We start from the raw sequence: 12,500 nt of genomic DNA, 5'->3' as shown, positions 1-12,500 counted from the left end.
GTCTATCACACACACACACTCATGCATGTACACACACACTGAAAGACAGACAGACGGGCAAACACTCACACACATGGACACAGATACAAACATAGATTTATACACAGTCATACTCCAAAAACAGTTTGATACCATGTTAACATGTGTGTATGATCACCTAACACACTCATACTGGAGTTGATAGAGCTTATACACGTTGAGCACTGTGGTGTTTTCACCAGAAGGAGTTCAGAGATCTCATTGTCCAGTAGGAACCCAGGTAAATTCCTGATCCCCTTTTTCCTCAAGATTCAAGATTCAAGATTCAAGATTCTTTATTTGTCACGTGCATACAAGTATACAGTGAAATGCAAAAGTGACAGTGCCACAGAGTAGTGCAACAATACAATAAGTTTTAAAATACAATAAAATAAAAATAGAAGTACTAAAAAATATACAGTATGGACAGTATAAACAGTATAAACAATATGAACAGTATAACCGGTAAGCATATAAGTAAGCAATATAAATAGCAGATGGATGACTCTGTGTGTGCATATGTGTTAAGATGACAGTGCATGTGTGAGTGTCTTGAGGGGGGCACTGGTGGGGTCATCGTTGATGATTCTGATGGCGTGGGGGAAGAAACTCAGCCTTAGCCTCTCTGTTCTTGCTGCATGACAGCGGAGGCGTTTTCCTGACCGCAGCGGCTGGAACAGTCCATGTTTCGGGTGGTGAGGATCCTTCATAATCCTGCAGGCTCTGGTCCTACACCTCCTGGTGTACAGAACATGGAGAGGGGGGGTTGGAGCTCCCATGGTTTTTTCCGCCAGGCGTACCACCCTTTGCAGAGCTCGCCTGTCCTGGGCCGTGCTGTTACCGTACCAGACGGTGATGTTGCCAGCCAGGATGCTCTCCACAGCTCCAGAGTAGAAGGACTGAAGGATCCTCTGGGAGACTCTGAATTTCCTCAGTTGCCTGAGATGGAACAGGCGCTGCCTTGCCTTTCCCACCAGAGAACTGATGTGGGTAGTCCAGGTCAGGTCTTCTGAGATGTGGACTCCCAGGTATTTAAAACTGTTCACCCTGTCCACAGCAGTCCCTCCGATGTCCAGCGGTGTGTAGGCCCTTAGTTTTTGTGCTCTCCTGAAGTCCACAATCAGCTCTTTTGTCTTGGAGACATTCAGGATGAGACTGTTCTCCTGACACCAGAGTGACAGGTCCGCCACCTCGTCCAGGTAGCCTTTCTCATTGTTATCTGAGATCAGCCCCACCACGACCGTGTCGTCCGCAAACTTGATGATGGAGTTTTCGCTGGACTTAGCCACACAGTCGTGGGTGTACATGGAGTAGAGGAGGGGACTAAGGACACAGCCCTGGGGGGACCCTGTGCTCAGTGTGAGTGAGCTGGAGGTGTGTCTACCCACCCTGACCACCTGTGGCCTGGCCGTCAGAAAGTCCAGGATCCAGGCACACAGGGGAATGTTCAGTCCTAGGCCAATCATCTTATCAGCCAGTCTGGTGGGGACTATGGTATTGAACGCTGAGCTATAGTCTATAAACAGCATTCTCACATAGCCCCCCTTCTGCCTGTCAAGGTGAGAGAGAGTGGTGTGGAGGACCTGGGAAACTGCATCGTCTGTAGATCTGTTTGGTCTATATGCGAACTGCAGTGGGTCCAGGGTCGGAGGGAGGGAGGAGCAGATGTAATCCTTAATCAGCCTCTCGAAGCACTTCATGACCACTGAGGTTAGAGCCACGGGTCTGTAGTCATTCAAGCAGGCTGGGGAGGTGATCTTGGGCACAGGGACGATAGATGATCTTTTAAAACAGGTGGGAACTACTGAATTAGCCAGTGAAAGGTTGAATATAGTGGTGAACACAGGAGCTAGCTGGTTAGCACAGGTCTTAAGTACTCTCCCAGGTATGCCTCTCCTCCTCTTTCCCTATATTCTCTTCCCATTTTATTCCCATCTTTTTCTTTTTATTCCCATCTTTCCCCCCCCCATCACTTGATTTGTTTCCTCCCTTCCATACTCTTCAACCTTCCTTTGTCCTCCCTTATTCTATTCCCCTCTCAGTCTGGTGTGTGTGAACGAGGCAGATTTTAGCGCCTGGCCTGTGTAAGTACGACACTGGGACAATCAACCAACCAATCAATCAATCAATCAATCAATCTAACAGCATGGCCAGCATTAACAAGGGTGTGTGTGCGTGTGCGTGTGCGTGTGCGTGTGCGTGTCGTGTGCGTGTGCGTGTGTGTGGTGTGTGTGTGTGTGTGTATTTCTACTGTATGTGTGATATGTATGGGGAGATATCTCTGACTGAGAGTTCATGGGGTCCACATACAGTAGTAGAGGAATGTGATGGGTGTGAGCTGTGTGGGTCATCAAAGGAATACATCCATACTCCACACACACACACACACACACACACACACACACACACACACACACATGGCTCTGGTCTTGTGGAACAGCACCTGGTAAACACACACCAGTCCAACTGCTACAGTGCTCTTCCACTTTCATTGTTCAGCGTCTCATGCTTTTTCAACTGACCCGAAGACAGTTTCTCCTCTAGTTATCTCTGTGTAAATGAGACCTGGTCCCCAATCACACAGTCATGTTCTCCCCAGTCCACAACCCCCCCCCCCCCCCCCCCTCCCCTATGATATTGTGTCTTCCAGTGCAAACCAAACTCACTGGGGGCATGAACTGTAATTAGAAACAGTCTCCAACCCCTCTTTCTCCCCTCTTTATCTGTCTGCATATTTCATGTTCTCTACTTTCTGTCTGTTCATTCCCTATTCTTCTCCTCCTTCTCTCTGTGTGTGTGTGGGTTCTTCTCAAGTCAATATGTAATAAGTGTGTGTGTGTGTGTGTGTGTGTGTGTGTGTGTGTGTGTGTGTGTGTGTGTGCGTGTGTGCGCGTGTGTTTGTGAACTATGCAATTGAACATAGACCCACTGACAGTATATACCATCCTTAATTGGTAATGATGATTAAATATCATATTTCATCTGATGGTGGTCTGTCTGTGTGTCTAGTCTGTGGTGATGTGGCCTAATTTCCGTGTCTCTCTTTGATGATGTCATCTTTGTGTCTCTGGTCACAAACGTTAATGGTGTCACAGATGTGTCCCTGCGGTCTGATTTGATGTTCAATGTCTCCTGTGGTTGGAGATGGTGTCATTTTACATCTGCAGTTCTCGACTGTCTGCTCCCTCTCTCTCTCTCTCTCTCAAGTGTATCCCAGTTTCCCGTGCGATTCTCTTTCATCTTTGCATGACATCATTTCTCTCCCCTCTCTATTCGGATCTCTCTCTCCCTCCATCACATGTGCCTCTCCCCTCAATCCCTCCATCCCTCTCTCCATCCCTCCTCGTGCCCTCACCTCCACAGAGAGGAGGAGGGTGAGGAGGAGGAAGAGGAGGAGGGTGAGGAGGAGGAGGAGGAGGAGGACGAAGATGAACCTCCAGTCACAGAATCTGATTCAGATGAGAAGGAGGGGGCCAATAGAGTGTCTAGTCAGACAAATCCCAGGTATTCTAGGATACACTATATACTGTAGGATGCCTCAGTACCTCTCACACTTGCACCTCCCTATAGAAGTATGGGTATTGTAGTTCATCACGCCACTATCCCTCCACTTCACCCCTACCCCCATTCCTAAACCTTTGCTTTCAGTGGATGGGGGGCGATGGGGGGGGGGGGGGGGGGGGGAATGATTTATTGGTCCTCTCCTTTTTCCACTCACCTGCTCCTCTCCTCCATCCATCCCTCTCTCCCCCCAGCCCATTGGTTAGGAGCCAAATAAACAGTGTTTACAGAACACCTCCCACCATCACCGTCACTCCGGAGAAAGACAAAGAACAGAAGGAGAGAGAGGAGGAGGAGGAGGAGGAGAAGAGGAGGAAGCCCTCACTGCCCCCACCACCACCATCCCAGCCCGTCTCTAATCCTGCCCCTTCCCCCCCGGCCCAGCCCTCTCTCCTAGTGACCCTCCTGGCCAAGAGGAAGTCCATCATCACTGTCCCCGCCTCTACTGAGGTCAGCCCGCCCTCGCGGGGCACCTCCCGGTCCTCCCCTGACCGCCTCCCCTACCTCCCCCACTCGCCGTTCCATCTCTTCTCCTACGACCTCGACGAGAAACCGTCGTCACCACCCGCAACCAAACAGGAGGACTCAAAGGCAGCTGTCAGGTCAGAAGGCTCAAAGGACTCCAATTCCCATGAGTTCCCACAGTTGAGGAAGGATGGTCACCAATGGAGTGTGCTTTGCTCGCTTACTTGTTTCCTCACTTGTTCCCTTGCAAGAGATTCACCTTCACTTCTTCCGCTGTTTGGTCCTCTGTCACCTTGTTGATCCTTGTTCTGTATTTTGTCACTCTTGTTTCAACGCCTCAGCTCTTCTTTGATAACTTGCTCAATTTCTCGCTTGTTCCACTATTTGAAGTTTCTCCACTGTCTCCTCTGTTGAATCTCCCACTAATTTTCACTGCCTGGAGTCTTTCTGTCTCACACTGTTCTCTCCCTCTGTACTGTCACTGCGTTCGACAGCCTCACCACCTCTGGAAGTCTCTCTGCTACCAAAGCTGTTTCACAACAGCAGACAGTCCTTGTCTTTTCTCTCCTAGTACCGCGATAGTCTCTGTAACTTTGCTTCCTCACTTGCTATCTCTTTCACTTTTCCCACTGTCACATTTCTCACTGTCTGCCCATCAAAGATCACTCCTCTATGTGTGTGTGTGTGTGTGTGTGTGTGTGTGTGTGTGTGTGTGTGTGTGTGTGTACGGACGTGTGTGCACCATGCATGCTTTGCTGACTTGCTTGCATGTGTGTGATATCTACCAGAGGTAGCCAGATTTTACAGAATGCTTTTGTAAGCCCTATAGTCAGTGTATGTGTTATGTTGATATAAGAGAGAGGTTGATGATGTCACAGGCTTTAATGGAGCTTGAGCAGCACCTACTGTGTTTAAACAGCTTAATGAATTGTAATTGTGTAAATATAATATAATTACGTAATAATTAAATAATAATTTAATATTGTAATTGCCTTTTTGCTGCAGCTTTTCCTTGAGGGAACAGTTGCTGTAGCATGTAGGCCTGTAGCATTGATTCTATGGCCTTGCATTTCAGCCACAGCCACAGTGCAGTGACATGCAGTTGTTCACCCCCTGCTTGGATATAGTGCCATGCTAGTTTCAGATACATTGCTATTACTGTAGCTAACAAGGGGTCATGATAATTTCCTGCCTACTATATTGCTATTAGCTAACAGTGGTTTATGCTAATTTCTCACGTCCTGCGGTTACCAAATGGGGGTGTCATAACATTTTCCACTCCCCTACAATGTTGCTCACCCTGACGTCCCTCTCCACAGAAATGGAGGTCAAAGGTCATACTCAGCTAACAGCAGCCCTGGCACACCCACTAACTCCAGGTGAGCGGACACAAGACACATATCGTAGCTTGAAACACACACATACATGCATACAGTGCACACCTTTTACAGTATGTGCAAACACCCATACCCATACCCAACACCTCTCTCTCTCTCTCTCTCTCTCTCTGCCCCCCCCCCCCTCATCAGGCCTGCCCTGGGGGGTCTCCTCTCCTCCTCCTACAGACAGCACCAGGACTCCCTGGCAGCAGAGAGACAGCGTCGCCGCTTAGAGAGGGAGGAGAGACTGCAGAGGATAGAGAGAGAGGAGAGAAACAAACAGAGGTTAGACTTTTATTTCTCTCTGAGATGAACTCCTGTAGGATGATATGATATTGAAGAGGTCCTGCAGGTGCTCGGATAGTGGTTTAACAACTGTGGGGGTTTTTTCTGTCTCTGTCTCTCTCTCTGTCTGTCTGTCTGTCACAGTCGGGACTATGGGGACAAATTGGAGGAGGCCAGGCATGCTCGTGGGGAGCGGTGAGTGTGTTCAAACTCCACACATATGTTAAATAAACAGATATGATACAGAGAGAGAGACAGGGCAAGGTTTATCCAGAATAGGGCACAGTCATGTGAGTTTGTTGACTTTGGGGTAATAGGTTTTTATTTTAGCCCATGGTTGGGGACCTGTTCTTGCCTTATAATTGTGTCATTGTTTTCAGGTAAAAAAAATCGACCCTGTGCTGCCAGAGGCCCAGAGAAACAAAACGATTTTCCTCGCTTTGTCTGTCTGTTTCTCCCTTAAAGAAGCAGTATTTTAACTGCAGGCTTCTGCCAGGGAGTTGATTGTGTTGGCTGCACACTGTGAGAAAATCAGACTCCAGTATCCGTCAAGCTCTTCTACCCTCTCCCTAACACACACACACACACACACACACACACACACACACACACACACACACACACACACACACAAATTTAGGAATTAGAATTAGACCCCCCTGTACTTGATCTGTTTGCTCAAAGGATTCCTATGAGAGATGGGATTGGCGCAGTGAATCCAGGAAATCCAGCCGTTAATGGGTGCTGCCATAGCATTCATAGCCACATCTGATTGGTGGCACCAACCTTGGCACCAACGCAGCCAACCTTGGCACAGTTTGTTGCTAAAGTAAACGTGGCTTGCGGGCTATTAAAAAAATAAACGGTCCCAGGGAGAAGACTCCATATAATAGTCGGAAATAATAGAAATAATAGAAACCACAATCTATTTGGCCAGATGGAATAGGAAGTTTAACATTGGTTTCAATGGGGATACATGCTTTTTGGCACCAGTCATTGCAGTGCCTTGCAGTACTCCCCATGTCCACACAGTACAGCCGGCTTCCCTGGGCAGGATTGCCCTTGTTTGTATGTGGACAGGAAAAAGGAAGTCTGGGATTCTGTAAGGGGTATAATCAGGGTCAGGCAGTGGCAATGACTGACAGAGATAAACATGTTCACTTGTGATCACAGACAGTGATCACAGTGGCCTCTCCTGCACCACAGTATGTGGTGCAGGAGAACGATTCCAATGAAGCCATGTATCAGTAATGTATTCATGCTTCATGGTTATCAGGGAACACATGAGGGTTTGCATAGTTCTCCTCCCAGAGGGATAGGCCTGAAGAGATACAGAGTAGTGTACAACAGAAACTGGGCTGCATCTGCTATATACACACAACTACTCAAAACCTGAGTGATTTATGACATTAGGATCATTGATGAAAGATAATGAATATCATATCAAACATACTGTTTGTGTTCATTTTAGTTTTATAGACACACACAAATAGCATAGACATAGACACACACACACACACACACACACACACGCACACACACACACACACACACACACACACACACACACACACACACACACACACACACACTACATCTGTGTTAGTATCCAGTTTCCTCAAAGCTCTGTAAAGTGGTCTGTAGTTAATGAATGTGGAACACAGAAGCACCTCACATTCGTGAGAGGAAGGAAGGGAGAAAGAGGGGAGGGGGGAGAGAGACTCACTACTGGTCTGGCAGTCGGGCAGGTTCACCACTGGAAGGAGGGAGAGGTGGAAGAGAAGGAGGACGAGAAAGAAGAGGAGGGAGGAGGAAGGCACATCTTGAACAGGTTTAGTCTGATTCAGCTCTGATGTTCAGCCATCCTACAGCCAAGCCAAGCGAGACTTCTCTCTCTTTCTCTCTCTTTCTTTTTTTCCTCTGTTTTCCTCTCTTTCCTTCCTCCTTCCTCTCTCTCTCTCTCTCTCACTCCCCCTTGTTGCATAGTTGGACTTCTGGTGATAACTTAACGCTGGAGAGGAGAGGGAGATGGTGCGTTTCTCCAGAACAGGAAACAAGTGATGAGTTTGTAGAATGTGTTTTTGGAGAGGTAATGGGGCGCGGACGACAGAGAGGAGAAAGATGGTTTTATCTTGCGTGCTGAGGTGAGGGCGGACGTCAGTCTGTCGCTGAGGACAAAGAGGAGGCATGGTCGAGAGAGATGGATCTATTTGGGGCAGGAGGCTGCTGTATTGACCAAACCAGCATAGGGCATCCTTCAGAGAGGCAAGAGAAAAGGAGACGAATGTCAGTCATCGTTTGAACCGCTTCTCTCTCCCTCGCGAAACGATTCTCTTTCAATGCACAGTTTTCCGAACTATTTAACATTCTTTTTGAATTTTGGTCTCTCTCACTTTCTCCTCTCCCCTTTTCTCTCTTTCTGTCTCTCCACTGGCTCCTCCACTCAATCTTCTCTTTCCCTCCCCTCCCTCATCCTCCTCTCTCTCTCTCTCTCTCTCTCTCTCTCTCTCTATCCCTCCCTCTCTCTCAGGTATAAGCACGTGGAGAGGCTTGCGGCAGAAGAGTATGAGAAGGAGCGGGTGCGGGTGTCGCGGACCCGAATTGACCTGAGTCTGACCTTGGAGCCCGTGGAGGCGTGGCCCTCCTCGTCACGCAGCAGCACCCCGTCCTCCTTAGCCTCCCAGGAAGAACCAGAACAAGAACCAGACCTAGAACTGGATTCTGAGACCTCTGTCACTCCCAACCTAACCTCAGAAACAGGTAGGAGAACAGAGAACACACACACATGGCTTTGCGTTACAGAGGCTTGTCTATATCATGGATTTGAAGGCACATGTTACTTTTACTTCATCTTGAAACAGTAATGGATGGCTTTATTAGACTGGGTATGTACTACTTACAGTATGTAGTTCATTCAATGGCTTGTGTATATTGTTTACCTTAACTTGACCAGCTGATCTCGACTTTTGTTATGTGTTCTAATGATGCATTTCAAGTGATATGGATTGTATTTGTATTTGAAGGTTTACGGGGTGTTTTTCCCTTCTATTGTAGATTAGTTTCATTTTAGATTAGATAGCAATTGAAGATTAAAAAAGACCCATGTCAATAGGGTGTGAGGTTGCTGTGTGTGTTACAGTTTGCCTGTAGAGTACAGTGAGTAGAGGTTAGGGGTTTGGGGGATTTGGAATTAAAACCATAAGGTTGCTGGTTCAATTCCCAGCAGTGCGCCCCAGAGCAATCATTCTTAACCTTTAATTGTTTCCGTTTGTAGCCTACCATTTCAACTCAAATGCAGGTGAGAAAGAGAGGGAAAGAAAGAAAGTGTGAAATAAAGAGAGGGAGGATTTGGGTGAAAGGGTCAAACGTTTTTTTGAAAGACCTTTTTGAAAGTATGATGCAAAAACATGTGGGGTTAGACCTCAGCCTTGTTTTCAATCTGAATGAATGCGTGGCCATGAGCATAGGTACTTCAGCTGAAATAGGCCAGTGTATGAGGCCTCAGAAGTGCTCTCTGTTATTCTAGCCTTGGCGACATCAGTGCATGGACTGTGTGTGTGTGTGTGTGTGTGTGTGTGTGTGTGTGTGTGTGTGTGTGTGTGTTTGCGTGTTTGCGTGCGCGTTCATATGTGTGTGCATGTGTACTTGACTTGTTGATGTAAACAGCAACTTAATTCCTCATTTCCTGTTCCAATCCTGGTCTCTGACAACCCACCTTTGTGTACATGCCATATTGTACATGTGTGTTTTTGTTAGTGTGTGTATTCGTGCACTTAGGTGTTGATGCCAGTGGGTATCGCATGCCAGCAAAAACAGAGGTCTCTTTAGATCAAAGTTGGTCATATAACACAAGTTATGTAACGTACAGTATATAGTTACAGTGTTCTTATAATGCAGTGTATTTCTATGTGAATGTTTATTTATATGTGTGCGAGAGAAAGAAAGGGAGAGAGAGAGAAAGAAAGAGAGAGAATGAGAGTATACGGTTATTTGTGTGCCTGTTCACTTCAATTAATCTGAATCTACCAAAAATTTAACAGATGCTGAAAATGGTAGAACCAAGGATCTTATAATGAAGTGACTAAGGTCTAAGGACAACAACAAAAAGTCTCTGCGTTTTTTCATCTGCAGTGTTTTCCCCTCCCCTCTGCCCTGCACCAGGAGAAACAGAGGCAGAGGACTCAAGTGCCAGTCTAGAACCGGAGGAGAAGGAGACGGAACCCTCTGGGCCTGAGGAGGAAGAGGAGCCCCAACAGAAGGAAGAGGAAGAAGAGGAGTTAAAGGGAGTAGAGGAGTCTACTCCTAAACAGGAAGGAGAGGAGGCGAAGGAGGAAACAGTCGTGGTAAACAAGGAAGAAGGAAAGGAGGTACAAGAGGAGGAAGAGACAGAGGCAGAACCGCAGCCAGAGAAGGAGAGGGAGGAGGCGGAGGAGGACAGCGGGATCTTGAGTGACAAGGAACGGCAGAATGAGGAAGTGAACGAGAAGGACAACTGCTCTGCCTCCAGCATCTCCTCTGCCAGTAGCACCCTAGAGAGAGAGGAGAGAGGCAACAATGACAACGGTGAGAAAGGTAGAGGTCTTAACCACACTGTCATTATCAGGTGCGGTTTGATACCATTCCTCATTCCAATCCATTCTACAATTCTACAATACCTCCACCAGCCTCCCCTGGTCATTATCCTGTATTACCTCACAACTAACGTAAGGTGTTATCACGGCAATGAGATACGATGTGAAAGTGATCACTAACATTAACACTGTCCTTCTCCCTCTCTCCAGGTCAGTGGACCCAGAGTGTTAAGGAGGTGGACGTGAATGAACAGTGCAGCAACATCCTGAACAGCAAACTCTTCATGCTGGACATGCTCTACTCCCAGAACAAAAAGCCCAGCGAAGAGAAGGAAGAAGGTGATGAGGAGAGGGAGAAGGCGATAGAGAAAGGAGAGGGGGAGGAGGGGGAGGCCAACCAGGAAGCCGATCGGCAAGCGGGCGAGGATGAGGTCGCCGGGAAAAGCGACGCCTCTGAGAATAACGTGGAAAAAGCGGAACACACACAGGGGAATGTTCGCGCATTCGCCGAGCGTTTTGGGGACCTCGTGAAAGGACTGGGCATGCACCCCCCCAACCTGGACAGCCCCTCTCACAATGAATCCCCCATTGTGGAGAAGCCCCCGCCACCTCCACCCCCACCTCCACCCCCCAAGAAGGAGTCAGACACCATCTGGGACCAGCTGCTAGCCAGCCCTCGGGAGCTCCGCATCGGGGACATAGACTTCACTGACCTGGGGGAGGAGGATGACAAGGACATACTGGACGCCGGTCTGATGAGGGGGTCAGGGGACCTGTTACTCCCACCTCCCCCTCCCCCCTGCTTCCCTAATTTCTCCAACCCCAACATCCCCCCACCCCCGCCCCTGTTTGGGTGCCCCCCACCACCACCCGTCCCAGGGATGAGGCCGGGGATGATGCCCCCGCCACCCCCCTTCTCCCCCTTCTCCCCCTCGGCTCCTGCACTCCCTCCCTCTGAGCCTCCTCTGTTCCAGAAGAAGAAGAAGACCATCAGGCTCTTCTGGAGTGAGGTGGGTCACTGTAGACTGGTTTCGTGTGGAATTAACTAAATCAAATCAGATCAAACTTTATTTATAGCGCAAAAAATGAAGTGTGTGTGTGTGTGTGTGTGTGTGTGTGTGTGTGTGTGTGTGTGTGTGTGTGTGTGTGTGTGTGTGTGTGTGTGTGTGTGCGTGCGTGCGTGCGTGCGTGCGTGCGTGCGTGCGTGCGTGCGTGCGTGCGTGCGTGCGTGCGTGCGTGCGTGCGTGCGTGCGTGCGTGCGTGCGTGCGTGCGTGCGTGCGTGCGTGCGTGCGTGCGTGCGTGCGTGCGTGCGTGCGTGCGTGCGTGCGTGCGTGCGTGCGTGCGTGCGTGCGTGCGTGCGTGCGTGCGTGCGTGCGTGTGTATGTGATAAAGCATGCATGTAAAATACAGAAACCAAATCACGCACATCTCTATCCCACTTCAGCCATTACCTCAGCCTTGACCCCTCTCATTCCTCCTCTCCCGAAAGCCCGGCGGCTGGGAGAACCACCTGCAGACACCCATTCAGGGCCTATCTCGGGTGTGGGAAGCGCTGTTATCATTCTATTTTTATTGTTACGTCCTGATATTTGCATTGTTGAGAGGAAGTTTACAGCGTAAGCATTTCATTGTACAATCTACATCCTGTATCCTGTGCATATGATCAATACACTTCAAGATAAAAACAAAGGGGGATAATACGTATTACAGTCATGACAGTTCAAACAGTCAAAACAAAGATCAAGAGAGGGCTGAAGAGACTCATGTCTGACATGTATTTTGTGCATGGCCTGGAACTTAATCTACAGTAGAACCTAGTCTTTCTCATTCTCCTGTTTTGAGATATTCTTTTTCATGGTTACATTTTGACAGTTTGGATTAGAAGACACCAAACTGGAAAGGGAAGGTGGCCTGATCAGATGTGTTTTTTTTAATCAGCATTTTGTAAGATTTAGACTGTTAGGAGATATGCTAATCTCCTAGGCCAACTGGTTGCAACTGGTTTTCACAACATCCTGTGATAGTTCTTGTCACACTTAACTTGATCACTCACTATCAAACCAATTAACATACAGGTTGGTATGAGATGAAGATGTTAATGCTATGTATACTGCTTTAGACTGGGTGATAGATCAAAGGGTAACACACTAAAAGAGCTGATGGTTCAGACCACACAGCTGGACCCAGAGTATGCCTGATATACGTAAAAGATTCCTTAAA

The 12,500-nt window shown here is 48.1% G+C and overlaps 1 protein-coding gene across 1 annotated transcript in view; it reads left to right on the top strand.

The window, feature by feature from the left end:
• The window catches only part of fhod3a (formin homology 2 domain containing 3a), a 49,553-nt gene that overhangs the window by 26,888 nt on the left and 10,165 nt on the right, over window positions 1–12,500 (top strand). The window contains exons 11-15 of the mRNA XM_083680380.1: window positions 5,574–5,708; window positions 5,853–5,903; window positions 8,239–8,468; window positions 9,870–10,271; window positions 10,490–11,289. Of these exons, the coding sequence (XP_083536506.1) occupies window positions 5,574–5,708; window positions 5,853–5,903; window positions 8,239–8,468; window positions 9,870–10,271; window positions 10,490–11,289 (1,618 nt within the window). The remainder of the gene's footprint in view (window positions 1–5,573; window positions 5,709–5,852; window positions 5,904–8,238; window positions 8,469–9,869; window positions 10,272–10,489; window positions 11,290–12,500) is intronic.

Source organism: Argentina silus, assembly GCF_951799395.1.
Source record: "Argentina silus genome assembly, chromosome: 11".
In the NCBI taxonomy this organism is placed as follows: Eukaryota; Metazoa; Chordata; class Actinopteri; order Argentiniformes; family Argentinidae; genus Argentina; species Argentina silus.
The sequence above is the reverse complement of the archived record's forward strand: the minus strand, read 5'-3'. Positions and strand labels throughout refer to the sequence as shown.